The 27,948-nt window shown below is 50.3% G+C and overlaps 10 protein-coding genes across 10 annotated transcripts; 7 read left to right on the plus strand and 3 right to left on the minus strand.

The window, feature by feature from the left end:
- Positions 1-2,751: 2,751 nt before the first annotated feature.
- Positions 2,752-3,831, plus strand: CTAM01_12795 (translation factor pelota; the record flags this gene model as incomplete). Its single annotated transcript, XM_060528800.1, has 1 exon — positions 2,752-3,831. The coding sequence occupies one exon, from the start codon at positions 2,752-2,754 to the stop codon at positions 3,829-3,831; it is 1,080 nt and encodes a 359-aa protein (XP_060389351.1).
- A 625-nt stretch (positions 3,832-4,456) lies between these two features.
- On the plus strand, positions 4,457-5,511 carry CTAM01_12796 (aldo/keto reductase; the record flags this gene model as incomplete). The annotated part of the gene is made up of 4 exons (XM_060528801.1): positions 4,457-4,531; positions 4,588-4,598; positions 4,655-4,712; positions 4,768-5,511. 4 exons carry the CDS (start codon positions 4,457-4,459, stop codon positions 5,509-5,511), a joined length of 888 nt encoding a protein of 295 aa, XP_060389352.1.
- A 2,136-nt stretch (positions 5,512-7,647) lies between these two features.
- CTAM01_12797 (uncharacterized protein) lies at positions 7,648-8,490 on the plus strand (the record flags this gene model as incomplete). Its single annotated transcript, XM_060528802.1, has 3 exons — positions 7,648-8,065; positions 8,121-8,198; positions 8,252-8,490. The coding sequence occupies 3 exons, from the start codon at positions 7,648-7,650 to the stop codon at positions 8,488-8,490; spliced, it is 735 nt and encodes a 244-aa protein (XP_060389353.1).
- Positions 8,491-9,607: 1,117 nt separating this feature from the next.
- On the plus strand, positions 9,608-10,698 carry CTAM01_12798 (uncharacterized protein; the record flags this gene model as incomplete). The annotated part of the gene is made up of 2 exons (XM_060528803.1): positions 9,608-9,688; positions 9,757-10,698. 2 exons carry the CDS (start codon positions 9,608-9,610, stop codon positions 10,696-10,698), a joined length of 1,023 nt encoding a protein of 340 aa, XP_060389354.1.
- Positions 10,699-10,986: 288 nt separating this feature from the next.
- CTAM01_12799 (uncharacterized protein) lies at positions 10,987-12,707 on the minus strand (the record flags this gene model as incomplete). Its single annotated transcript, XM_060528804.1, has 4 exons — positions 10,987-11,152; positions 11,211-11,635; positions 11,690-12,399; positions 12,461-12,707. 4 exons carry the CDS (start codon positions 12,705-12,707, stop codon positions 10,987-10,989), a joined length of 1,548 nt encoding a protein of 515 aa, XP_060389355.1.
- Positions 12,708-15,202: 2,495 nt separating this feature from the next.
- Positions 15,203-16,735, plus strand: CTAM01_12800 (uncharacterized protein; the record flags this gene model as incomplete). Its single annotated transcript, XM_060528805.1, has 7 exons — positions 15,203-15,391; positions 15,448-15,484; positions 15,542-15,598; positions 15,717-15,745; positions 15,821-16,191; positions 16,258-16,549; positions 16,616-16,735. The coding sequence occupies 7 exons, from the start codon at positions 15,203-15,205 to the stop codon at positions 16,733-16,735; spliced, it is 1,095 nt and encodes a 364-aa protein (XP_060389356.1).
- A 335-nt stretch (positions 16,736-17,070) lies between these two features.
- On the minus strand, positions 17,071-18,260 carry CTAM01_12801 (alpha-ketoglutarate-dependent sulfonate dioxygenase; the record flags this gene model as incomplete). Its single annotated transcript, XM_060528806.1, has 3 exons — positions 17,071-17,138; positions 17,200-17,279; positions 17,347-18,260. The coding sequence occupies 3 exons, from the start codon at positions 18,258-18,260 to the stop codon at positions 17,071-17,073; spliced, it is 1,062 nt and encodes a 353-aa protein (XP_060389357.1).
- Positions 18,261-19,474: 1,214 nt separating this feature from the next.
- Positions 19,475-21,625, plus strand: CTAM01_12802 (alternative sulfate transporter; the record flags this gene model as incomplete). The annotated part of the gene is made up of 12 exons (XM_060528807.1): positions 19,475-19,596; positions 19,663-19,731; positions 19,791-19,893; positions 19,956-20,023; positions 20,090-20,161; positions 20,224-20,367; positions 20,436-20,487; positions 20,578-20,778; positions 20,839-21,026; positions 21,089-21,152; positions 21,213-21,297; positions 21,354-21,625. The coding sequence occupies 12 exons, from the start codon at positions 19,475-19,477 to the stop codon at positions 21,623-21,625; spliced, it is 1,440 nt and encodes a 479-aa protein (XP_060389358.1).
- Positions 21,626-22,052: 427 nt separating this feature from the next.
- On the minus strand, positions 22,053-23,573 carry CTAM01_12803 (uncharacterized protein; the record flags this gene model as incomplete). Its single annotated transcript, XM_060528808.1, has 1 exon — positions 22,053-23,573. The coding sequence occupies one exon, from the start codon at positions 23,571-23,573 to the stop codon at positions 22,053-22,055; it is 1,521 nt and encodes a 506-aa protein (XP_060389359.1).
- A 3,085-nt stretch (positions 23,574-26,658) lies between these two features.
- CTAM01_12804 (carbonic anhydrase) lies at positions 26,659-27,863 on the plus strand (the record flags this gene model as incomplete). The annotated part of the gene is made up of 4 exons (XM_060528809.1): positions 26,659-27,112; positions 27,174-27,348; positions 27,410-27,618; positions 27,808-27,863. The coding sequence occupies 4 exons, from the start codon at positions 26,659-26,661 to the stop codon at positions 27,861-27,863; spliced, it is 894 nt and encodes a 297-aa protein (XP_060389360.1).
- Positions 27,864-27,948: the final 85 nt, after the last annotated feature.

A 27,948-nucleotide genomic window follows, 5' to 3' on the forward strand; every position in this document is an offset into this window, starting at 1 on the left:
TGACGGTCCAACGGGGAGGCCGGAATTCGCAGACGGCCGATATTGCCCGTCGCCGCGGGTGGCCGTGAATTGAACGGTAGGGCCTGTCTACCGGGTATATCGCTCTCCTGGATCCCGTCGTTTCCGATACGAAATTTTTTTGGGAAACGAGAAGAAGTGGACTTTGTGCTGGGCGCGGCGCGAGGTTTTCTCCCAAAGGAAAACGGCGCCCGCTTGCTCGCTCGACCGTCGTTGGTCAAACGCGGTCGGTGGTGGTGTTTTCTGGTGGTTGGGAAACTGGGTACGTATTACGCGGGTTCGGATTCGTCCAGTCCGCGTATTCCGTATGCTAAAGCAAGGCATCCACGCAGCCCGCGTTTCCACCCTTTCTTTGATGAACAGCTAGGTAAGGTATAGCTGGTGTTGGTCGGTAAGCAATTCCAGAACCTGCTAGTTGCCGTATGCGGGCAATTCGGGTTGGCTTGGTAATTTGACGGCAAAATTATGGTGTTGGAACGTATCTGTACTCGGAAGAATACGCAGTACGCAGGAAGGTAATCAAGAAAGATAAAGTTGTATGTCTCCGTCGATTCTCGGCTGGATCCGCATAGCTTCCCTTGCAGCTGTCCAGGATGCACCCGCTTCGAGAAGGGCAGAGTGTGGGGGAACAGGAACGCAGAAACGTTGTGTTTCTTTTTCTGGCGCAATGAGTCGGAAAAGATGAGACTGGCCCAGATCTGGCCGTTTTGTATGTATGTACCTTACCCTGGCCAGATTCAAGAAAGAAAAATAGAGTCTGGAGTAATGATTACGGAGCCGAGGCACGAGGCAATTGGCGATTGAGTTTGCGCGCACTTGACACTCGTAGTGGAGATGACGACGTCTAAGGTATGCTGACGATGGTTTGATTCTCCCTACTGAGTGCGCAATGATGACTTGGAGGAGTATTTATCTCGACGATGGAAGCCGACGGAAAGGATGAGCAAGGAAATGATCGAAATGAAAGAGAACCTTGGAAAGAGGAAGGCACGGAGAGTGGACCGCAAGGTACCTAAGGAAGGTAAGGTGGCAGAGGAAAGTGCGCCGAAAACAGCAGGTTGGCGTCAGATGTAAGAAACGATTGCGAGGGAAATCGGAGACATGGAAGACTCAGTCACTCATCCTGTCCCATGAGGTAGCACAAGGCAAGGCGAAACCCAAGACGACACAACCACACACACACACACACACACAAAATCACATTGGAGGCTTGGAGCACTGACACTACGCTGGAACTTGGATTTGGATCGCCTGCTTACTGATGCCGACACTGGACGATCGCCACCAGCCAGCTTTCTGATGTGTCCTCGTTCCTCGGTAACTAGGGGCACAGCAAAAGAGATCTGATTCATCCAGACTCCAAACATGGCGTTTTCTTAGAAAGTCTAGACTGGGCAGTCTGCAGTTCATAGTAAGAAATGGGTATTGGACACATTTGCACACTCCTTATCGCTTCCCCACAAACCTCTCCGCCATTCAATTATGCGCGCCGGCAAATTATACTCCATATCTACCTGTATGCGCCGAGGAAATGAATATGCTATTATGTTGAGTATCTATGGATAAAGTAAGGGTACTTTGAGCAATGGCAGGGTATCAAAACGATGACGAGACCTATGACGTCGATCTACACTCGCCCGACTATGCCTGAACTCAACTCGCCTAAGCCGGTCGATGAGCACGCACCGCACGGGGGTTTGGGTTGATACCCTTGAGAGGGACCAAAGGGTCTACGTGCCTGTGTTCATAAATGGTAAACAAGGTATGAGTGATTTTCGGGGCAATTTGCTGAAATAATTGACTTCAGATGAGTCTACTTCGAAAAGGATCTTGACCTCGGTCGTAATTCGAAGCAAGCACCTGGCAGCGAGGTAAGTGGCAGCTCCGACCCTTCTGAGGCGTCGGGGATTCGTCCAGTGTTTCAATTTCACAATGAGAGGGAACCTCGATCACCGGCCTGGAGCTGAGGATCTCTCGACTTCTAGGATCATGGAGGGAAGACCTAAACCCAACTGTGCTCTCCCTTTCGGCCTTTCACGTGGTCATGGCTGAGGTAGAGTTTCTTGAGCACTTGGGGAACCTTAATGACCCTGAATCCCCAAGAGAGGCTCTGAGGACCTGGAATTGGAGGAAGACGAGAATCGTTATCGGACCCGTCTCCGATAGATAGCGATAACGATAAGAGAAAGAAACATGGAATAGGTTCATAAAAATACCTAAGTACGTACCTACCCTACCTCAACCCCGCCACGGGGCAGCCCAGCGCTTCTGGCGTCACTTTCGGAGGTACAGTGCAGTGACGGCCTGAAATGATGCGCAGTGCATTCCGTTCCCCAGCAGCTAGTTAGAGCCCAGAGGTAATTCAATCTGCCAATCTGCGTCCAGATATTTTCAAACATTCTCGATCTTCGTCATCGTCGCAACTTCAATTTCTCCCCAACACGAACCTAGTAATTTCTTACCTCTTCCTCGCGTGCTTCAATAGCACACCCTCCTAGACAATGAAGCTTGTTCCTACCAAGCCGTCGCAAAATATTGCCGAGGATGCAGTTACCCTTATGCCCGAAGATTCTGAGGATATGGCAAGTCCACGAACCCACTCTATCCCATTGCCTGATGCGTCTAACGCTGCGACATCTTGCGACGAGACGCTATTCACAACACACCAACTCAGTCCGACTAATAGCATAATAGTGGCATGCCTACAACCTCATCACACCTGGCGACCTCGTCATGGCGCATGCCGTGAGGAAAGTTGTCGCTGAAACGAAAACCGGCAGCACGATTTCCGAACGAGTTCACACCGTCCTTGCGATCCAAGTCAAGAGCACTTTCTTCGATCCCATTGTCGGTCAGCTCCAGGTCAGCGGCGTAGTCAAGTCGGAAAATGCCTACGTCAGTCTGGGTCAATATCACACGCTTGACCTCGAGGTCTCTCGCCCCTTCACGTTGAGCAAGCCGCAGGGCTGGGACTCGGTCGCCAAAGACACACTATCAGAGAGTCTGTCGGACGACAAAGATGGCGCCATGGCTGCCGTCGTCATGCAGGAGGGCATCGCCAACATCTGCCTCATCAGCCAATTCCGCACCGTCGTCAAGCAGCGAATCGAAAGCGTCATACCCAAAAAGCGAAGCGCCGCAACCGAAACCTCACAGGGCATGACCCGCTTCTACGAAAAGACGTTGACCGCCCTTCTCCGAACCGTCAACTTTGACACTCCGAGACCCCTGCTCCTCGCTAGTCCTGGGTTCACCGCGGCCGATTTCAAAAAGTACATTGCGGACGAGGGGAGGGACAAATCAGACAAGAAGCTGTCGGGAATCGCTAGGGAGGCGGTCGTCATTCACACAAATTCGGGCCACGTGCACAGCCTCAACGAGGTTCTCAAGAGCCCTGAGATGGGCAACAAGCTCAAGGACTTCAAGTTCACCAAGGAGACCAAACTGATGGATCAGTTTTTCGAACGACTCCGATTAGAGGACGGAAGGGCGTGGTACGGAACAACATCAGTGGCAAAAGCGGTCGCCGAAGGTGCCATCGGCCCTGGGGGCGGCATCCTCATCATGAACAACTCGCTATTCCGCAGTTCGGACATTCCAACGAGGAAAAAGTACGTGGCCATGGTGGACAAGGTCAAAGCGGACGGTGGCGATGTCAGGATTCTCAGCAGTGACCACGAGAGCGGCAAGCGGCTGGACATGCTGGGCAGTGTTGCCGCTATTCTGTCCTACCCCATCCACGACCTGGACGACGATGAGGATGAAGATAGTGCTGCAGCTAGCGGTGAAGCGGGTGGCGAGTCCATCATCTGATTCGACTGCGGATACATATATATGAGTAAATGATACCAAACAAGTGCATCATGAAAAAGAAAGATGCTTATAAATAGGAGGTTCAAAAACATTATAAACTCATAAACTTGTGTAGGTGACTCGGCGCATCTTCAATTTCTTTCTGGTTCGGGCATACAACAAAATAGAAAGAATACTGCCCGATCTTAAGATAGCGATGGAGGGGCTTCAATGGCGGGGTAATCAGCGCTGCCCATTGCCCCTCCCCCTCCTTTTTTGGGCCGGGCCCATGCCCTGACGTAGGTACCTGAACACCCTGGACCGTCGCCTGTGCTCACTAAAACGCCCGTGTGAGACACGATTCGTGATCCAATGAACAGGAGTCTCCGACAGCGCGCAGAAGCTCGGCACAGCAACACCGAACATGCAGCCGACGGGACAGATTGGATGGTGCAAATGGCGGGGGATCACTCCTCATTTTATCCTGGATTGGGATGACTAATGCCCTCATTCGAGAAGACAGACAATGCCCAAATTGCGAATGCAAGTGCTCCCAGCCAGCCCATCTGTATTCTTCACCTCATCTCATCTTCAAAAGCGCAATCTCATTCAACCCATCGCTTTCTCCGCGCACCTTTTCCACAATATGGCGTCCGCACTCACACTTCAGTCCAAGCAGAAGCTGAACAACGGCCTCGAGATTCCCGTGCTTGGCTATGGCGTACGACTCCTTCCCGTTGCGCGATTATCGTGACCTTATTACTGACATTGACATAGCTATGGAAGACGTAAGTACAACTGCAAACACATCAAACCAATTGACATTGCCAACATTGATTGCTAGTGCGCCCGAGCAAGCTGAAGAGGTCACTACTGAAGCTCTCAGAGTCGGCTACCGCCATGTGAGTTCTTACCATACAAGCCTCGATTCTCGTCACCTACTGACCGTCATCAAAGGTCGACTCGGCGGCTTCATACATGAACGAGGCTGGTGCCGGAGCTGCCATCCGTGGTGTCAAGGATATCCCCCGCTCCGAAGTCTTCTTCACCTCCAAGGTTCGCTACATCAACTACGACGATGCCGAGGATCAGGTCAGGGATACTCTAGAAAAGACCGGCCTCGACTACATTGATCTGATGCTGCTTCACTGCCCCTATGGCGGCTCGGAGGGCCGCAAAGGCGCCTGGAAGGCCCTCGTCGAGGCCCAAGAGGCTGGTCTGGTCAAGTCCATTGGCGTCAGCAACTACGGCGTGCACCACCTGGACGAGCTCGAAACGCATATCAAGGAGCTAGAGGAAGAGCGCGGCGGCAAAGGCAAGGGCGGCGCCATCAACGTCGCTCAGTACGAAATCCATCCCTGGTGCGCACGCAACGACATCGTTCAGTGGCTCCAGAAGCGCAATGTCGCTATCGAGGCTTATAGCCCTCTAGTCAGAGGTGAGAGATGGGGCGACAAGACTCTCAAGGCCTTGGCCGAGAAGTATGGCAAGTCTGAGGCCCAGATCCTGCTGCGCTGGAGCTTGCAGAAGGGTTACATCCCTCTCCCCAAGAGTGTGACGCCCACTCGTATCCTGGATAACACCAAGATTTACGATTTTCAACTGACGGACGAGGACGTCAAAAACTTGGAGACAGACGAGTACTCCCCAGTCTGCTGGGACCCAACTGTTAGCCCCTTGGACGGACCAAAGAGCGGTTGACAGCATCCAGGGTCACTGGCGATGCAGCCTAGCTCAAGCTCTTTCGTTTTTAGCCACACATGTGTTCACTATCATAATCAGAAAGATAGACAAAGCAAAGTACCATGCATATACAAAACAAAATGCGCGTTACCCACAGATGCAACCCTTGAGGCCGCAGCACCCGCCCCTCAGAAGAGAGAAAGAATGTCGCCGAAAACCAGCGCCTGGTTGACGATCTCACCTCTTTTCTGAACTAGAATCAATGAGCTGAGCTCATATCCGGCCATGGGCGTAAGAATGGCCTAGCAATTCTGCTCCGCGCTAGAACTTCTTGTCATGTTTCTGAGGTAGTCAAGTAATAGTCCTTTCTGCCCCCAGCACTTGAATTTAATATGATAGGTACGTCGAGAAATAAAGTTGGGACTGGCAACGAGTTTCTTGTCAACACCGAGGGAAAGGTCTATCGCTCTCAAAGTCAGTGGCGACTCAAAACCAGGGAATTCTGAGCTCTTCCGCAGTCCCGCAATACCGCATTTGAAGTGTACTGCGGTAGTAAGCGCTGTGTAGACATGGGAGGTCAAAGTCGCCCTTGAGACAGGTTCTCGTCGGCCTAGGATCTAACCTTATGATACATTAAATACTCAGATGAAGCCCCATTAGTATTACGACTCGATGCTAAGAAGGCGACGCACACTTTCCCACAAATTTTCGGATCCGTGGGGACTTACGCTGTGTGATGTCAATCACTCAAATATGTTAGGAGTCTGAAGACTTGTGCGTTCTGAACATCGAGGTTTTGATCACGGCCTTCGTTCATCTCTGACAATCTTACCAGGACAACCAATGACTAATGCTAATGGCTCTCCCAGTACTATTACTAACGCGACATTCACCCCTTGGTACTATTGTTCTGTTTCAAAAGGCATAATGCTCCGATATTGTAACCTAACTAGAGCCAAGTTACTATTTGATCTGTGCAAGTAAATACGGCCATTCCGCAGCCTATCCGCGAGGCTCTCGTCTGTGTTGATTGCAAGCCCTGCCAACCCACTACCTCATTTTTCAGAATAAGCTTCTGACTTTTGAGGTGCTTCCATTGAATAGAGTTTGCTTTCTATCTGGGCATTGACAGCTTAGACTACCCCAAAGCTAAGGCATTTGAACCTTAACTGAGCTCGTGCCAAAACCACAGCAACTCCATGCTTGACTACAATGCTTGGAGCGGATTGTTGTTGAAACGAAAGGAGAGCCTAGAGAGAAACACGCGCCTTATCAAGACCCTTTTCAGATCAATCCGTGAGCGATAGTTATGTTGTGAAAACTTCCCTTTCTCTAACCCTTTCGCAGGTGGATATTTATGTGTTGCTGACAAGGGTTGACAACTCAAGGAAGAAGACGGTAACTTGTCCCGATAAGACAAATCAATCAACCTTTCGGATGAATCAGGGAGCTCAAGACTTCAGGGCAGCTCTTTTGATCGGCTAATTTTCGTATCGAGCTAGGTATCCCACTTGAAACCGTTGCGGGGTTATGTTGACTCTTCCGAGTCTAGCTCAAAATCTTCAGCTTGCGATGGATCCGGTGACGACGGCGGACAAGCAAGTTACAACAATACTCAAGCTTTGAGGCGTGCAAAAGGTGTGTTGCAATCTCGGGTCTATGCCGTAGAATATAGTGCATCGGGTCGGTATCCCGTGGTGGTGTGATGGCTTCTGGCCCGCCAGGTGTGGCACGCGCTCTGAGCCTCTGTTGCTTGATGATTCTGGCGAGTCGCGCCAACAGAGCACAGGCGAAAATGAACTCTGAGCTGCGCAAGAGGAATTCGACGGACGATCTCATCTATATCATTCCGCCACTTACCGTTGCGCTGGATGCCGATCTACCCGTGTGGGCAGGACTAATTTCTCCGTAGACTGAACCGACCCACGATAAGGGGCACGTCCACCTTTATTACCAAATGTTCCAACTAGGGGTAGTATCAACTAAATGAAGGCTTACAGACTTATAAGAACAAAAGCACGGGGCTTGGCAACTCTTCTCACGATAGCCAACCGCATCACGCTCTTCTTCGATTTTGGACCTTTGCCAACTAAAGAGACCGGATCTCTCGTCGTTCGTTCCCCGTCATTCTTTTCACTCAACAGTCCTTACAAGATGCGCAACTCAATCATCGCTGCCGCCGCTTTCCTGGCTCTGGGAGCTAGAGCCGACATTTACCCCAACTATGAGTATGGCAACATGTTCTACCTTGGCCCTACCACCGGTGGTCAGTATATCACCAAGGCCACCTACAACATGGAGGTCCCCAACCCGCCCACAAACTGGGTGAAGACCGATGAGACTCAGCGCTGGCTCTCCCTCTGGATCGGTGTTCAGGACAACCCCAACAACGGCGACGTGCTCAACATGAACTTTGTCCAGCCCCTCCTTAACTGGGGACCCGATAACTCCGTCTGGGGCTGCAGCGCTCCTAACACGCAGTGGTGTGCTGCTGCCAGCACTTACCAACCCAGTGGTCAAATTGGCCAGGCTTACGTTCCGGTCAACAAGGAGGCCACACTTGAGTTTGAGAGTATGTTTGCTATGCCCGATTCGATTACGAGATCAATTTGCTTACGGTGTCGAAGTTTCTCTCAATTCCTCCACCGACATGATCGACCAGAAGATCTGGCAGAACGGAGACCTCATCTCTTCCGAGTCTGACTGTACGTTAGGCCCCGTATCAACTTCCAAGACGAATGCTGACAACCCACTACAGCCAAGGGCATGAGACCTGCCGTCTTCTACTCTGGTAACGAGTGCTACGGCGATGGCTGCGGGACTCTGCCGGCTTACAAGTACACCAATATCACCCTTGTTTTCGACAAGGCTGTTACAAACTTGGCCGACATTATCTCCTATACCAACGCTACCCACACAGAATGGCAGACGAAGGACAACGGTATCACATGGACCGTCGACTCCATCACCATCGCGGAGGATAACTTGACCGAATAAGCCGACAATCTGACGCAAATCTTTGAGATTGTTTGTTGTCGAAGGCTTTCAATTCCTGTAGATACATTGTCACCACCGCCAGCCGTATCGGGCTTGGCACATTGTGTTGTAAAACCATTGTAGATATCAAAATGCACATACTCTAGGGCGTCATTACCCGCTAAGCATCTGTACAAAGCGTCATGAAACCACGGAGGCCTCTCAGAATAAGAAGATTTCTAAAGTATCAAGCGACGCGCTGTGAGTAATATAACACATCAGCGTCGCGTCTTGCGTGCAAGAGAATGTGATGTCGAGGGTGTGGAGAATGCCAAGGCCAAGGATACTTGATGATCACGGCGTGGGGCCCGGCTTGGGAAGATGGGGCGCCGGCTTGGCGCAAAGACAGATGGCACCCCGGCGGAGTAAAGAGGTTGCAAATATGGGAGGGGATCACTTGAAACGGATATCCTGTCGCCTGAATTGTGAAGGAATACGTCAATAATTGTGGCTGTCCAATGTTTCTAGTTTCTGGGGTAAGCGTCGCCCGATGGCCAAGCGTCGGAGCTGGGTGTTCCCAATATGGAAACTCAGGTTTCCGACTCCCGGCCGCAACCGGCGGACTTACGATAAGCTCCCACGCCTAATGTAGTGTCCAGGGAACCGGGTATGATCTATTCTTTTTTGAGGCATTTTGCGCACTTAGACTGCTTAATGCCGGCAGGGCCAACATATATTAGAATACGACGAGTAGCTAGCGTAAAAGACGTAATGACGTTGTCTGCAACTGAAAGACTTCTTCCATTTGAAATCTCATACCCAGAGCGAAGCGTATTTACGCCTAGTGTGCCTGTAAATCCGAGTCTAGCGCACGGTCTCATTTGCCTCACGATGCTCCCATTGTCTTACACGATGATGATCCACAATGATGCAGAAGTACCTTTTCCACGTTTTAGAAAGGCAATTAATTTCCAGGCGCTGAAGAAATACATATAAAATCCACCATGCAATTTACCTGATCGGAAAACATTCCTAGCTTGTCAACTGGTTCCAAAACACCTTGAGTGACCACTATCAACAACTGCTCTACCTTTCAATCAAAAACCCACCGTGTCGGTTTTCAGATATCATCTACACAATGGCTCCCAAGACTCTTCGATTTGCCAAAGATCAGCCGGAAGGCTTTGTGAATCGCATCGAGAAAGTTGCCATCGTCGGTGTAAGTACCTCTTGAACCAAATCGCGACCCCCCCGCAAATCACAAGAAAAGAGACTGACAGTTCGAAGGCTGCTGGTACCATGGGAAAGTTTGTAACTCGGGAGCTATTGAAAGGTGGAAAGCACTCGGTCACCGCAATTACCCGACATGACAGCGATTCCAAATTACCCAACGGCGTTATTGCTGCCAAGGTCAACTACGACGACGAGAGCACGATTGTGGAGGCTCTAAGGGGACAGCAATACTTGATCATCACAATGAAGTCCACCGTCGGCCAGGAGACCCAAAATAAGCTTGTACGGGCTGCGGCCAAAGCTGGCGTCCCTTACGTCATGCCGAACGCGTGGGGTCCTGATCCGAAGAATGAAGACATGATGAAAGATGCTCTTCTCGGTTCTTCTTTTCAAGGAGCCGTCAAAGAGATTGAGCGCCTTGGGGTAAGCGAATGGATCATCATGTCTTGTGGATTTTGGTACGAGTTCAGCGTGGCCGGCTCGCCTAATCGATATGGATTCGACGTCAAAAACAAGTCACTCACCCTATTCGATGAGGGCGATGTTAAGATCAATACTTCCACCTGGTCTCAGTGTGGCCGCGGACTGGCCGCTTTCTTGAGCCTCAAGTGGCTGCCTGATGACAAGGATGATCAATCTCCCAATATTCAGAACTGGGCCAACGATGTGTTCTACGTCTCGAGCTTCTTGGTATCTCAAAAAGATATGTTCGAAAGCATGAAGAGGGTCACGAAGACAACAAATGAGGACTGGATCATCAACCATGAGAGCTCGAAAAAGAGGTGGGAAGCTGGCTACGAGGCACTGAGATCAGGGGACAGAAATGGGTTCTCGCGAATGATGTACTCGCGCATTTTCTTCTCCGCGACTGACGGTGACGTCGAGCACAAGCACGGTTTGGCCAATATGGACTTGAACCTCCCGGTGGAGAATCTAGATCAGGTCACTGCAGAGGCAGTAAAGATGTGCATCTCAGGAGAACTGGATTCCTACTAAAGTAGATTGCTGTGGAGATGAGTCTTATTCACAAAGCGCACTCGACTTTCTCTTGACGGTATTTGATTGTGATTGACGTTGGAAGTAGCACTGTACCTATGCCGCAGTGTAGCAATGACAACGAAGGCAGAAAAAAAAGAAGAATCAAAGAACCACTGAATGGACACTTCCGGCTTGGACCCTTAAACCTTGTGTGAAGCGCCAATTTTGGAAGTCAGCCAATAGACAGTCATAATCACACCATCCTTGAGTGTTGTTGTAACCTCTTGACAAGCAGTAAAACACATCTCAGGTAATTTTTATCTTGACAGAAATTGAGCCCTTCTTAGTTTGTACGACGATGAGATCATGGTCGTAAGAGATATCTTCGACCGTGGTTTCAAACAAATTGGATCTCGGTATGACGCGGAGAGCCATCATGGCCACCATATGATAAACTTCGCAGTATGCCAAGCTGAGAGGCGCCGTTAGCATTGAGAATTGAGAGCCTTGGTTTCTGAACAAGCACTTACTTCTCACCAATACATGAGCGACTACCTTTTCCGAACGCAAGGAGGAACTTCTCCAGCTTGTAATTCGGCTTGCCGTCGATTAACCAACGCTCAGGAATGAACTCCCCGGGGTTTGGGAAGAGTTCCTCGTTCCAGTGGTTGATCATTGATGTCATGCCAACGGGAGTTCCTCTGGGGATAAGCCATTCCTTTTTACCGTCACGGGTCCTGTAAACCAAGTCCTCCTCACGGGCAATCCTGGCAGATCTGTGCGACACACCAGGCATCATGCGAAGAGACTCGTGGATGACTGCCCACAGGTAAGGCTTTTGCTCGAGCTCTGTCCATTTCAGGTTCGATGGGTTGAGACCATGTAACTGCTCCATAAGGCGAGCATAGGTCTGGGGCTGGGCGAGAAGGTAGTATGTCACGACAGTCAGAGTAGCCTGTGTCACAATAGTTAGCAACATGGCACGTAACGGGAAGGAACCCATTCTCACAGCAGTGGTCTCGGTACCGGCGAGTAAGAAGTTGAAGCCCTCTCCAGAAAGTCGGTACAATGATTTCTCTTCTTCGGGAAGTGTCTTAGATTCCATGAGATCAGCAAAAACTCTTCCATTTTCCGGGTTGCTCAGAGCTGCCTTGATATACCCGGGGATGACAACATTCATCTGTCTCATGACAGACTTGATGTCTTCACCTAAGTAATCAGCCATCATTGGCATGACCTGAGCCATTTTACGACCAAGAGCGTTGTGTCTCATCATATAAGCACTTTTGAAGAAGGACTTCACCCAAGTAGCAAAGTTGGGCTCCCATCCTTCCTGAGAGATGAAGCCCATGGGTTCTCCAAAAGCATACTGGGAAATGATATCCGCAGTAAAACAATTGAATGCCTCCTTCACGTCGAATGGCTCCTTCCCCGCTGAGCGGAGCATTTTGTCTGCCGTGAGCTGGGCAAATTCCTGCACTTCGCCCTCAAGTTTGAGCATTTGCTGGCGCGAGAAGAACTTTGACAAAGCGCCCTTGCGCATTCGATGAACCTCATGATTGACGGTGGAGAAGCCGGTAACCGAGACAGGGCCTGCGCCGCCGGTGTTGAGTTGATGTTGCCACTTGTCGCGGACACGGCCGGGACCAGCATATATTTCATCGGTGAAGTAGGGATCAGAAACATGAAGTTCATCCGGGTTTATTCTGACAATGGGCCCTGCGATTCATGTTGGTCAGCAGCGAATTATGTCTCAGACTAGGGTTCTCGTCGAATCTACCATAATGCTCGTGCATCCGTGCAATGACCTTGCCATATCTGCCAAGCAGCCACCAATCATAGTACGCTTCGTACAGGTAAGATGCAGCTGCGATCTTTGGACCAGGAAAGTGCGCTAGCGGGTGGAATGTCGAGATATTGTACAAGGCTATGGCGATGTGATAGGCGATATAAAGAACAATAAAGTAGGCGACGACATCGAGACTCAGGGCAGCCTTGAGACCATCTACGATAGCATTGGAGGCCATTTCGGACACAAATCGATGGACTGAGTGTGCACAAGAGGGCAGTGTTATCGACGCAACCTCTGCTAAGCGCAAGTTTATGTGACAGCTACCTTTCCAATGGATATATAAATACTGCATACATGTTTTTGCCTGCACCACCCAGGCAGTGCAGCTCTAATCATCTTGGCCCACCAGTCATTGCAACATTGATAAAAGGCGTGCGCTCACTGGCTGGAAGAGCAGCTTCTGCGACCCGTCTGGAAAGCAAGACAAAAGCACGATCACAACGAGCCCCTGAGAGAAGGAGCGACCTTGACGAGAGGAGCCAACTAGCGTTTACTAGTGCAGCGAGCCTGCGGGGGCGACCCACAATTCCGAGATGGGAAATCTAGTGCCCGTTGAAGAATCCTAAATGAGCCAACAGCACCGACCGTTGACGCATATACCGTGACTAGGCCAGCCCCTCGAAGTGCAGCAGGCGACACACTCTGAACCGGGGCTCTTAGTGGCATTAGAGGAGAAAAGTGATCGTAAGCAAGATCATTCCCGTATACCTTACATTAGTCTTGATGGAGACGACATGATCTAGATCCTTCACCCTCCAGTCGTGGGAGGAAGAAAAAGTGATTCGCGGTCGCGCGACGGAGTACAGCTTTATCCTTGAAGATACGCTTGCCAGGACTCAGGGTTGTCAGGAGCCCAGGACATCACCATGGGACGCACAGAGATACCGCCTGAATGCAACGTGACCAGCACACGGCACTAAGACGAATCTTTCGAAGATCTTCAAGCGCACAGGGAGCCCTAATGGAACGAACCGGGGGTAGATAATGGAGACACATCCACTACCTCTCCACTTTAGGAACTTTGTGACACTTGGTTCACCATCCAGTCGGGGTCAGCATTTTTCTCTCGCTGAATATGAACAGGCGATGTTTGTCAAAAAAAACTTGTGGACACCCGCATATGGACCGTTTTATCATGTGTTCAAGTCTGAGAGGATATTTCTACGATGAAAAACACCGGGAAACACTCACTCAAAGCCCCCGCGATCAAGAGACGCCTGCTCCAAATTGATGGCCAACTCGAGTCTGATGGATGGATCTTGTCCATGATGGAGAGTCATGGTTCCCACACGATGATCGATTCGTCAAGTGATAAAAATTTCTACACTGAGTGACTGAATGCTTGCCATCTCACTACTTCTGATTAGCGAAACATGGCTATCGAGCATCACTGCTTCAGCATGTGTTCAAGTCTAAGACAGCCTCCCTTCGGAAAACTGATCGTGTGCAGGCCCTGACTGCCGAGATGTAATTCTTCATCAGGAATGATCTGTGAACCTTCATTCGAGTACCGAAGGTTTTCACTTCGATTTGAGGAGAAGATCGACTGCTTGGAACATTTTTCCGGACACGTAGTCATTTGTGAGCACCCTATTGAGCGGCCTCGTGCTAATTCCAGCCCGCTTCTCTTTGCCCAATCCGACTATAACACAACTTGGTTATGAACATGAACTTTTGACGTTCTGGCGAGACTGAGAGGAGTGAGTCCATGGTCACCGGCGACAGGTCAGGGCTAAAACCGAAGAGAGACGCTGCAGGATTGAGAATACAGGGGTCAGCGGATGCCAAGCATTCGTGATTTTTGTTACCCATGGTTGGGAAACGGCGAGCTCCAGGAGCTCAGAGAATCAACAGGCTTGAAGGTGTATTCATCTGTACGTACTCCATATACCTCCTGAAATTCATCAAGAATTCAAGCGAGACATTGCCACCCGAAAGTTCAGAGGAGCAGTATCCCTGATCGAATTCCAAAGTATCACTATTTCGTTCCCGCTTCTCTATGCCTCTATTTTAGACGCCAATTCTCACACGCATGTAAGAGGAGAAGGAGATGAGGAACTTCGTACTTCGTCAAATCCTTGTCAGTTGAGTTTATGCCGTGAGCGCCTCCTAAGTGCCGGCACAGAAAGTCCCACGACTTGCGGAGCGTCATGGTTAATGAGTACCCAGAAACGGAAACCACTACTTCAACTTCAGTGCAGTCATATTTCAGAATCAGTAATGGGTCTCCGCGAGTCACGGCTTGGCAAACCCTGGGAACGGTGGTCCACAGGAGGACGAGGCAAAGTCCTGGTGACACCAGATGGTGCACCCGGAACCAGGGCTCTAAAGCTCGGCAACCGAAAACATGTCTCCCGGCTTCAGCTAAATCGAAAAGCCGGAGATCTTCATCCAGATTTGCCTACTACAGAGCGCTGAAATTAATGATCAAATTCAACCTAGCTAGGGCCACAAAATATCGTCGAGTATGACTGGCTGAGCGTCATAACTTTAACTACTGCGACCCCATGAGCTAGAACTACCACTCTACGTCAATATATCTCCTTCTAGTGTATCTGTTGTCCATGCTTCCCATTTATAAAGTACTCTGCGGAACTTGGCTTACAATCATCACGCATATCCCGTTCATCGACTCGTTGAAACCGAAACCCCGATCGAATACTGTCCTCGATGGCTACACCAGCGACGCTGGCGTCGCCGCCACCCATGTATATCCCGATGACGACTAGCGCAAGAGACTCGCTCATAGCTATCTGCTTTCTATGGGCAGTTTTTGCAGCGGTAGTGTTTGCTCGACTCTGGGGCAGATATCGTGGAATTGGCGTTGGCGGAGATGATATCTTGGCTTTGGCTGCTTGCGTGAGTTACGACTGATAGATGATTGCGTCTCGTACTTTGTCTAATAGAAATCACAGCTTCTATCAGGCAGTACAATAGGCATGAATGCAGCAGGTATATAATGGCATGGCTTTCCAGTTTGGAAGCATGGGATGCTGACTGAGACCATAGTTTTTACGTCTGGTGTCGGATACAACTTCGACCCTGACTCTGACGTGTATCCAAAATGTAAGTGAATGCTCTAAGGCGACTGGTGTGCCATTGAAAAATTAGTCAACAACCCAGAAGGTGTTATTGGACTTGCGATCGTCACTTTGAATGTTCAGGCGCTGACCATGTTGGACAGTGCTCAATAACATGCAGTTTATCTTGAAGGTAATCTACTTCGGCAAAGGAACTTTCTCCCAAACTCTCCATTCTACGAACAATACCTGATTAAAAGTGTGCTAGACGACTTTTGCTTTCACGCTTATCTACCTATGGGCACTGGCGTCCTTGAAGCTCAGTCAGCTCTGGTTCTATCATAGAGCCTTTTCTGTTCAACTCAAGTGGTGGATCTTCTTTATTGGCAGCATTGTCATTGCATGGGCTTTGGTCTTCACCTTTGTCTTCATCTTCCTCTGTGATCCGATTTCCCAACAATGGACAGTACAGCGAATCGGTCACTGCATGGACCAGATCCTGGTACTCAAGTGCATTATCATGACAAACGTTGTCACCGACCTGTTCATTGTGATTCTACCTATCTGGACTGTCTGGCAATTACAAATGCGGAAAACCGAAAAGCTTGCTGTCATTGCCTGCTTCGCTCTCGGCTTAGCGTGAGTCAACCCACCTGACCCCTATCAATACTGCTATCGATGGCTCGGTGAGCTGACGTAGCGAAGATGCTGTGTGATTGGCATCGTTCGATTCTGGCAGATCTACGTCATCGATCTTATTGGCAATTTGACTGGCACTTCCTTGACTACATTCATGCTCTGCACGGTTGAGCTCATGCTTGCCGGTCTTTGCATCAATATTCCTATGCTTCGCCCCTTCTACCTCAGGTGGAGAGCCAAGTACAAGTCCTCCTCGCTCGAAAACTCCAATAGCCAAAGCGCATTCAACAAGGGATCGCGGAGTGGGCAGATCAAGGTGCAACCCAAGCCTGGTCAGTCCACAGCATGGATAGAACTGGTTAGTTGTCAATTTTTCCAAGAAGCCGCTTATAAGATGCTGGGAGAGATTTACTGACTTCTCAAGAATGACAAGGAGCACGAGACGGGCAGCAATGACGATGGCGATTCCCAACGAAAACTGACCAGAGAGCAAACCAGTACTGCGATACACGTACATACCAACTGGAAGATTACACGGGAATGAAGAAGAGACAAAAGAAGGGCCGGAGAAGGCCTGGTTGAGTACTACACTGGGCCAGATCTGGGTGCTGGATTGAGGGCGAGAATCATGAGGATATCCAAGTTGGAATTGTGCCGATGATAGATAATGTATTTTGCGCAAGACGGACTTCAAGGAGCAGGTCCATTGCTTATACTAGAATCACTGAAAGAAGAGTTCGAATTCGACTGAATTCAGATTGCCGATAAGTAAAGGAGGGTGGAGAGTTGAAATACCATCGTGTCTCCGAGCTTTGGCTAATGTAATCGCGTGTGCATGTCTGCTCTGACGGGTCTTTCTTGAGCCCTCTACACCAAGGCTCAGCTTGGCTGAGTGCTTAATCTTGCTACCCGCTCTTGTCTACTTTCGCTGCTCACGTCGAAGTAGGCTAATTGTGCCATTAGACTTATGGAATTACGAAGAAATCAGAGTGCGATGACAAAACTTACGCTTCTCACCAAATACGGTTGTTCTAATACCCTTACGCGGTTCATCGTAAGTCCCCGGGATAACACGATGAATTGTACATCTAAGCAGGGTGAGTTCAGGACAAAGAAAACGTTGACGAGGACATGAATTGGTTATGTCCAACTCACCTATTATCCCACATGGCCACGCTGCCCACTTCCCACTTCCACCGAACAGCATGATCGTCGGCAGAGTGGATGTGGTACGAGAAAAAGTCCAAAAGTTTGTCAGACTCGTACTTCTTGAGCTCAGCGAAGGCGGTTACAAAGCCTGGATTGACATTCAGCGCCTTGAGACCGGAGACTGGATGGGTCCTAACAGCCGGATGGTGTGAATCGATGGGAGGCCGGTTTGGACCAGTACCCCAGAGGTCCAAGATTGTGTCGTATTGTAGCCGTGAGGTGTGTACTGCGTGCAGTCCGTCAACGAACCTTTTCATGGCGTCGCTGAGAGCGTCATAAAGTCCATATTGGGAGACCCAGGCAGTGTCACCGCCGACGTCGGGGTGCTCCTCCATACGCAACAAGGAGTAGGATGGAGGGTTGATCTCAAAGGATGTGTCGGCGTGGAAGTCGCCAGAGGGCCAAGGGGTGTACTTGAGTATTTCACGGTGATCCTCGCGGCTGCCCTTGATAACAACGTACTTCAAATCCTTCTGAGCGGGATGACGGTCGAGAGCGCCGTAATGCTCAAAGAGTTTAACCTGACCATCAGTTGTCAGGTCCTGGCTCCGAAAGAAGACAACCCCGCGCTCAGTAACAAGAAGTGCAAGTTCGTCCAGTTGTTGTGTAGAGAGCTGTGATAACTGCACACTTTCCAATACTGTGCCGATTGACTCTGTCAAATCAAACCTCTTCGCAGCTGAGAGGAGGGCTTTCTTCTCAGGATCGGCGAAGGATGCCCTATCCTTCTTCGGAAATTTCTCCTCTCGAACTGGCTCAGGAGGTACATGATCTCTTATCTTGGGATGGAAGTGCGGATGCAAGCAGATCGGGAAGCCTGAGTCTGGGGAGACATGCTGTCTGGACTCTAAATTCGACATAGTGAGTTCATATGTCCCTGAAAGAAGACTGAAACTGAAATTAGCTGGATGTCGTGTCCGAGAGATATATTGATTGAAGCACAAGGCCTCGTTACTTCAACTACGAGAACAACATTTCAATCTCCCCTCATTCTGTGCTACCAAGCAAGTCAACATCTGAATATTGCGCGATCTGACCTCGAAATGAGACGCGTCAGGCTTTCTCCTGATTTGCGGGCGACAAAAAGGTGTCATACACTAAAATGACATATAGGTTGGTCTTCTTCCGCGCTTTCTAAGTTGCGAACTAGACATTTCTATGACTGCATGTTCCTGCAGTCCGAAAGTGCCTGGAAAAAGTGGTTGGTGCTCTCAATATTTAACAGCAAATTTCCTATGTCTAAGAGTCGGCCCAAAAGAAAGGCGGCCCATTCATCTAAGGAGACTTCCTCGCTTTTGGGAATTTCATCGGCAAATTGAGCTTGTATAGAAAGATGTATAGCCATTTCAAGAGACCGCTTGATTTGGAGACAGCGACTTTCTAAGGTAAGGCACCTGTGTCGGAACACGGCCGACGCTCTGGGGCGCGGTGGCAATGCGCATGCCGCGATAGTTGGAAAGTCGGCCGCTCCCGAGTAAATTGACCGTCCGATTGGCACCAAGGACACTCGCAATCCCGAGAGCCGATTGCGTCAGTATCTTACCTAAGCCTAGCTGCGAAAAGGGTGGATGCTTAAATGTGAGTTTGGAGCATTCTAAGGGGTCACCGTCGATGGCGTGAGCAATCCAGACGATGGCATCAACGAGAGTGGGTCATCCCATACGTCGAGACGGCAGACGGCCGAGTGTCGGCCCAGAAGACATGTGGCAACTTGAACACGAACCGACAGATTGGCTCTGCGAAGCGTGGTATTTATTCAGTTCTCCACGGAAATGCTGCGTTCATGACAACATTCTGTTCCGTCAGAGCAAGAAGTCCGAGTTTAACAGCTGCAACATAATTATGTGGGACGCGGAACAGCAAGACGAGACCTGAACAGGTAAGCCGGGATCAATGAGGGGCAGGGTACAATTTTTTCTTTCGATAATGCCTTTTGGCATTGCCGAGTATCCGTAGTTGTTCGAGAATATACAAAGGTTCAAGTTGCCATGTTGAGTTTCTCCTTCGACGCTTTGCTTTCGAGTCGACGTCTGCGAAACCAACACGGCCTACCACATTCTCTCAGCTCTTCACAATGGTAGCCACAATAGACGAAAAGCAAGTCAAGATGGTGGTCAAGAGCCCAGAAAGTCAGAGTGATGGCGAAAATCCCAATATTGACTGGAGCCCGGAGGAAGAACGACAATTGGTGCGAAAGTAAGTTTGTCAATAGTCATACGCTCTTTGGCTCCAGATAATTGAAGCTAATTGTGAGACTCACAGAATTGATTTGATTATCATGCCGCTGTTGATCCTCGCTTTCTTTGCTCTACAGCTCGACCGTGGCAACATGTACGGAGACTACCTAAGCATAATCAACCTAAATTGTAATAATGTCTGACCAAACGCAGTGGCAATGCCTTGACGGACTATTTCCTCAAAGATGTTGGTATCACACAGAACCAATTCAATGTTGGCCAACAGTTGTTATCTGCAGGCATCGTGGTTCTGGAAGTCAGTAGATGGAACTGGAACATCGTACCTTATCTCAGGCATTCAGCTGATATGACCCGTAGATACCGAGCAACCTAGTTCTTTACCGTATTGGACCAACGCTCTGGATTGGAGGACAGATCGTGGCCTGGTAACACTTCCTCAGCTTTTGTAGGAAGACTGAAATAGCCTTACAGTGATACTAACAAGTGGACAGGGGATTGGTTGCGACTTTTCAAGCATTTCAAAAAGGGCTGGGTGCTTACATGGTGACTCGAATCCTCCTTGGGTAAGCCCGGATAGCTTCATTAAGAAGTATCATCTGAAGAAACTGACAATTCATACTCGTAGCCTTTGCGAGGCAGGGTTCATTCCTGCAGCTCTTTTCACGATGACGCGCTGGTACAAGAGAGATGAGACGAGCAAAAGGTTCTCGTGGTTCTTCATTGGCAACATGTTAGCTGCCGCATGCTCTGGCCTCATAGCGTACGGGATGTAAGTCGATCACAAACAATGAGTTCTCGTCGATCTCGAGCAAGAGCTGATAAAGTCTGCACCCTAAGCTTGCACATGAGAGGCATTGCTGGACTTGCTGGATGGCAGTGGCTCTTTCTCGTAAGTTGAGTTTGGCCTACAGGGGAAAGATGCTACCTTGGTCGGTAACAAAGAGGGGAATTTGGAGAAAGACTAACGACTGAGTGCTAGCTCGAGGGAATTTTCACGATTTTGGTCGGTATCGCCTTTTTCGCTTGCTTTCCTAACCAAGTCAACAACCCAGTATCCATACTCGGCTTTCGCTATTTCTCAGAACGGGAAGCAGAGATCTTGTATAAGAGAGTCATGATCGATGACCCGTCCAAGGCTCAGTCGAAGCGCTCGGTTAGCTGGTCAGAGCTGAGATCAGCGGTACGTGTTGGACTCCTTAATACCACAGGCGTCACCGACTTTTCGCTCACGTGGAGTTAGTTAACGAACTGGAGACTCATTCCCCATGTTATCTTCACTATTGCTGCCCTGGCACCATCTTCTACTCTGTCATCCTATGCGCCCTCTCTTGTGAACTCGATGGGGTTTGAGAGATTGGAGTCCAATGCCATGGTTTCAGTCGGTGCTTGGCTCTTGATTCCAATCAACCTCTTATGGGGGTTTGCTGCGTAAGCGCTTCTGTGCCAAGGTGATCACCATCAAAACAAAACAGAATGACTGATTTTCGCAGCGATAAAACGAGAGTCCGTGGTCCATGGGTGTTCCTAGGCTTATTCATATTCTGGGGCTTCAATGTTAGTTGATGTTTTATCGTGTGCTTCTTCTTGGCGAAGCTCCCAGCTAATAATACACAGCTTGGCAACTATCTGCTCATAGATGCCGGCCGCGACGCGAGATTTGCCATGTTGACTCTGTCAACGGCATTCTCGTTTCCTTGGCGTAGGTTCAAATTCCCGTCTTTAAATGGCGAATCACGTAACTGACGCACACTGCAGATCCTGTCAATGGCGCTTGGGTCTCGGCTAACGCTGAGTCCGCCGGTGAACGTTCTATCACCATGGCCATCCTCATTATGGCTGCCAACTGTTCAGGTATTGTTGGTAAGCAGCTGTTCAGAGAAGAGGATGCACCGAAGTATCGCAATGGATGGACAGTTATAACAGGCCTTACTACTGCCGCTGCGGCTTGTGGTATTTGGGCCAATGTCCAGTACTATATTCTCAATAAGCGCAAGCTGAATCGGACAGGGCTCTCTTATCAGTATTAATGGGTATGCTGGCGAGAGAGTGGGGTGGCATGGTTTCGACTTCTGAGTAAGAAGGGGCTCAGGGGCGTGGTCAGTGAATGATGGATATTGCGTAGGTAATTCGTCAATGCCAATGGCAAGCCTGACTTTCCCACAGGCATTTGTAGATAACGGGCGCCAGTTCGCTATTACGGAGTTCACACGCTCGATTTCGAATCGAGGGGCACTGCCTTTGCAGAGATCAGCCAGCAGAAATCCATTGGGTGGACCGGGGCTCGAGCGTGCCTGAATCGTGGCTACCTCAAGCGGGCGCTGTGTCATCGAAACAATCGACGTAAACGGCAGAGTCATGACTTGCAAACACGCGTAGTGGGACTAGTCTGGGCAAAAGTCTGACCTGGAACACTTTGGATCAGATTAGGCCCGGGCAGAACTCATGTTATCAAATCTATCCGTCTATTAGTCCTATCAAGTTCTCCCGGCTCGTCATCGGCTCCGGTCTCCATGTCGCGCCATGCGTTTGATGTTGAACTTCCTCATCCATTGCTCGCACAACTTTCCTGTAGTGGTCTGCGAGGGGCTGAGGATAGTCCGCAAGGTCTGGGATAGTCCATTGGTCGTAGCAAGCCCCGTGCGTATTGGCCGCAAAATAGGTCCCATGATGTCGGATGAACAAGAAGCAGAGGTAGCAAAAGTACTTGGAGGCGCCTAGACATCTTGGCTTGTGCCAAGGACTGTCAGATTTCTCCAAGTCATGATGTACAGACAGAATGACTTCTGCATGCACGTGGGTAGATTTTGCCCACGGCTGGTAGGCGAGAGTTAGAGGCACTGCCTCGTAAGGAGGTAAGAAAACGAGCTTAGCGCTGTTGAAGACTATTGGACGTGTGTGGGACAAATCAGTCAGAGTTTGACATATGCGATAGTAGGCTGCGATCTTTTCAAGCTGACGCAAGGTTTTGAGACAAGCCTGAATTTGCGCTGTTGCCCTGATGGCTTGTAAGCGTTCGAGATAATTTGCGATCAGGGGTGACGCGCAAAGCTGGTAGCTAGACTTAGCGATTTCGACTAGCTTCTCGTGGTCGTCTGATTCCGTCTCAAAAGCTTCGAGCAGGGCGGCCATCTCCGAGAGTTGGCTTTCTAGCTCAGCCCGCGCGGTTGATTCTCTTTTGGAGTAAAGGAACTGTGCACGGTGGATGAGGTTGGCGAAGTCGGCATACAGGGGTTTCTTGTGAGTACGGGAGAGATAGGTTGGCTTCTTCCACTTAGCGGATCGAAGACGGTTGAGAAGGCGAGCTTGATGATGCCGGATGACCAGGTCCAAGAGGCTATGTAAGGGCTTGGCAAGCGGCGGGGCAGAGAGTATTTGGAAAACAGAGCGTAGGAAAGCCTGGGAGTTGGGCTCGATCGCATCTGCGGAGGCGATGGTGACTTTGAGACTTGCTGCTGGGAGCGCTTGTTGATCTTGATTGGGGCCTCCATCGAGGCCTCCTGTTGCAACGTCGACTTTTATGCGACTTTCCTGGACAGTGGCAGCAGCAACGGACTGCGCTCCTTCTCCAACGGCGACAAGGTAGGCAATATCGTCTGCCAGGCGTTGTTCCGTGGCAATTGTCAACAGGCGGGGACGTGGATTTCTGAGTTGCTCCGCGGACTCTCGGTAATGGACATCCGTCACAATGGTCTCTGGAGAGCCATCTGCAAGCACTCTAGCACGAGCTCCCGCGGACCCGTCAGAAGAAGCCGTCAGTTGGGATGGTAGCGGGAAGGATTTGGCGTCGACAGGAACAGCGTTGGTCAGCTTCTCCAACGCAACGACGTGTTGGCGAAATACAGCTTCGGGGAGATCTCTCCAGATGGACGACGCAGGCGAGGCAGTGACAGTTGGGCGGGGGTGGACAAGTCCGCTTGACTCGGGTACAAAGTCCGTCGGTAGTGCGTCGAGCAGAGGAGACAGGGAGAGCGACATGGATAACCAGGGCGGAAATAGGTATGAGAATGTGTGTGAGTGTGTATATCCGTATCCGTTTGTGTGAATGTGAGAGTTTTGCCAAGGACGGGTCTGGTATGTTGTGTTGTTGAAGTTGAAAGGATGAGCGAGGATTCGGGCTTGGCCGACTGGGCTAGTCCAAGTCTGCAGCCCGCTGAGCTGTGTTGTTCTCTTTAAACAGCTTGGATGACTGATGGGAAGCGTTGAGGTGTTTCTGGATTACGAATGCCCTCCTGACCTATTTCCAAGCTGAAGGAACCCGCCGCGCCAAGCCAAGATGTGGGAGGAGATTGAAAATTGGAATAATGTTTTTCTCTCCAGAATTCTAGATTTCAGAAGGTCCACCCGCCGCCCGCTGTCCCCTGGGCTTGGGGCCTGGTCCGCCTGGAGTCCTGCACGGAAACCTTGGAGTCAAGGCCCGATCAATGCAACCAATTACGTGGCGGCCCTCATCTGTCGCAGTGCCGCAGTCCTGAATTTAGTGTGCCAAGACATAAACGTTATTGCACGCTAGGGATCTCGGCAAGCTGCACTGGGCAGGCTATTTTCTCTCGACTTTGCACTCTGAGACTCTGGGATTGTACTACGTAGTGTACATAGTATGTAAGGTAAGGTACTGTACGTAGCGGGAGAGCTGCTGATGGATTGATGGATTGTTGGGATGAACGAGGATGAGACTAATCGAGTATTACAATTAGTGCACGCTGAAAGTAAGTCTGTAAAGCCATTGTCAAGTATTCCCAGACCTTGGGATGAAGCGTACCTTAGCTACTTTACTTCGCGAAGGTATTTGCATGCTGTCTTTCGCAAGCCTTGGCTGATGACGGGATAGATGAAAGTTTCTTCCTAACCCAAGGATCGCTTGCTCTTCTTTCTTCTGATCTAAGAGATAAGCCGTGCGCATCAGGAGCCAGTGAGATCTTGATTGATAATTTGGGCTACCTACTCTGCTTCACATCGTCTTTACCACGTACATACAAATGCCTACACAGCCGCAAGCAGTCAGTTTCGTCTCGTGTGAAGGTACCCGCAAGCATCAGGGGATGGCCAGGATCCAACAACGAACCAATGGGCGGATACGAGAATCCCAGGCGGTTCCCAGGCGTTGCTATTCGAGAGTGAGACACATGCCGCTGGCGCATGTCAGTGCTCAGATGTGCCGCCCGGTTCCTGTTCCAAGGTGTCGGTACGCCCGCTCCAACCCACGGAGAAACGGCGCCGCCATGCCCGATGAAGAATGTCGGTTATGGCCCCGGGTCTTGGGAGGTCTTGGGTAAGTCTTGGACTTTTCTTGGGCCATCGAGAAAACGCCGCAGCTATATATTTGCCAAGACAAAGCATTCGTGGCTGTTGAGATGGGCCAAGATGGCTTGCGATGGCCTTGGCAACATTTAATATCATCGTCTTGCGCTCCAGGCTCAAGCACAGGACCGTAGGTTCTCCATACGGATACCTACGCTGTACACATGGCGGGCAAAGCTAGTTTCAGTCCTCGCCTACGTTTGCCGAACCAGGACACCGGTATGCTAAGGCCCAATATGCTATAGTCTACCTTACGGCGTGGTGCAGTGGCCATCCAACACTGCCTACACAGTACACAGGAGTAAGGTCGCAAGGCAACGTGGCTGTGTGCCAAAGATGCACGTCCACGAGCGAGCCCCTCCCCCTTCAGTCTTGGAGACTCTTGGCTCGCCAGAGACCGACCTGCGGGTTCATCTCTGGCGACGTAGGCTCCAATCAAAAGAGCCATAATGACCCAGGCGCATAGTTCTTCTGGGCCCTAAACTTTATCTTGACCAGCATCAACCAGGCAGAGCGCATTTTACATGCGTCTACGCCGACCGCTTAGCCCTCACCTCAACTCACGATGGGCCTCTCTACATTTGCCGCACCGAGTAAGGCGCGCGCTCTGGGAACCCCGGAGCCCTGTCCCCAATCCTTGGCGTCAGCGTCGTCGCATCACCAACGGTCCTAACTAGTAACCCCACCACTGTCACGGGCTGGCAGCTGCTCGTGCTCTTCACATCTTCCGAAATCCAGTCCCATCTTCTCCGCCCTACTCCTTCTCTGCCATGTGCGGTGTTCGCAAGTCCGCTGTAGCGAGTTCGGACGATTTCATCACTAAGGAACACTTGCCTGAGCCTACCCCAGCGAGCGGCGGCTATTCTTGAACATGGCTGACAGAGGTTAATGAACATGTGGCCACTAATAGCAAGGCGAGTCAGCCGCTCACGGACATGCGTCGGCGCCGAATGGGTCTCCTCGACATTCTGCGTTCGACGCCAAAGCTGGGTCTCTAGCATTGTTGAACTGGAGCCCTTGGAGGGTCCTCTCATCACTCTTCGTCTTGGCCAAGCTTCACCATCTACTATTTGGCCAAGACTAACATGTCTACTCAATATCGCGGGATGTGGTGTTCACGCGGGATAACGCCGTAATACCTACCTCCACTAGCATTGCGACGCCTTGCGCCAAGCGCTCGCCAGTTTGACTTTTTGATGACAACCTATTCCGGCCAATCTTTCGGCGTCCTTCTCCAGTTGTCTTCGCAGCAGCGTTCGCGGTGCTTCCTGGACCTGACTTCATCCGGGCGTGGAGAGGGCCTCCTTCCGTTCTCGTGATGTGTTTCCCATGTCCTGACTCTTATCCCTGCCAGTATCCCCCCTGGTTCCGTCCGCGATTGATCATTGCCAAGCACGTGTTCGCAAAGAGGTCCGCCCTTTCCATCCTCGAGCAGGTAGCTGGCAGAAGCCTGCCAGATCTCAAAGGGGCTTGGGTTTCTTGCAGCTTGACCAGGTAAACCTGCCAAGACGTTGCTTTCTACGCAGATTGGTGCCATCATGGCTCCATGAAATTAATATCGCATCTCATTGTCATAGCTTCCCGCTCCTTACGATTAACTACCACTCTGCAGTGCTGGTGTATATTTACCTTTAGATCTGCCGCTGTCTAATCTGATGTTTCAAAGAGTCACTCACATCTCACCTCATTCTCACTGAGAACCAGTCACTCTTTTAGTATTCTACCATACAATCGCTCGTTCTGGACAATCTCCATTCTCATCATGAAGTCTGCCACTCTACTCTCCCTCATTCCTGCGGTCGCCGCCTTTTGCCACCATGGAACCAGCCTTTTCAAGAAGGATCAGCTTTTCAAAAGAGCAGATGGTACTTTCGGATTCGATGGTCTGAATGGCCCCCTCAACTGGCACTCCATCAGCTCCAACAACTCTGCCTGTGCTCTGGGAAGAAGCCAGTCTCCCATCAACGTTCAACAGTCAAACACCAAGCAGATCAAAGGCTCTACCATCACCTTCAGCCCGGACCAGCACCCCGAGGGAGGTGAACTCGAGAATCTCTCGGGATTCCTGGAGGTCCGCGCAAACGGCACCATGAAGAATGGCGGCAAGACCTTCAACTTGCGTCAATTCCACTTCCACACCCCTAGTGAGCACCGTATCAACGGCGAGCACTTCCCCCTCGAGGTTCACTTCGTTTGGGAAGCCGAGATAGGAAACGGTATGTTCTCGCCATGTTTGACTCCTCGCAATCCCCTCGGACATTGCTAATTGTCACTCAGGATCCTCTCTCGCTGTCGTTGGCTTTCCTATCGAGGTCGCCGAGAAGTCGGACCCCCTCCTGGCCGCCGTCTTCAAGAACGTTGACAAGGTCACCGAGTTCGGATCACACACTGCAACTGGACCTCTGGACTTTACCAGCCTGGCTCAGCATATCTCAAAGAACACCATCTACCAGTATGTTCCATCTACCAATCCTTAAAAGCTTCCTCGAGCTTCAGTCTAACTTGTGCCAAAGATACACAGGCTCTCTCACAACCCCTCCTTGTACCGAGTCCATTGCGTGGAACGTTGTTGGAAGCCCAATTCCCCTCGACATTGCGACCTACCTGAAGACGAAGAGCATCATGAAGTACAACGCCCGCTATACCCAGAACAGCCCCGGTGAAATGAACTTGTTGGAGAATGCATATGAGAGCCTCAAGAAGATTATCGAGAGTGGTCAAGGTACGAACTAGATTTACTAGATGATCTTTGCAATTGAACATACTTTTTTGTTATTATCAGTGGGAGCTATTATCATGACGAAAACTCGACCAACGAAGCTGCCAAGCTTTTGAGGTTTGGAAACGATGCTCTTATAACAAGCTCTGCCAAGTGAGACATGAAAGTCGCTAAACTTGGGTTCAGTCGCAGATCCCGTGGACGAAAGTCCGTGCAAGAAGGGCAAAAAGGGCGGGCGCAGGAATTAGGCCAATTGAACAATAATTAGCACCCTGCAGAAAAGTAGAGAACTTGGCTCAAAAGTTAACAATCCACATGTTGACGTAAGGAATG

The sequence above is a fragment of the Colletotrichum tamarilloi genome (genome assembly GCF_030869305.1).
Source record: "Colletotrichum tamarilloi strain Tom-12 chromosome Unknown Scaffold_82.1, whole genome shotgun sequence".
In the NCBI taxonomy this organism is placed as follows: domain Eukaryota; kingdom Fungi; phylum Ascomycota; class Sordariomycetes; order Glomerellales; family Glomerellaceae; genus Colletotrichum; species Colletotrichum tamarilloi.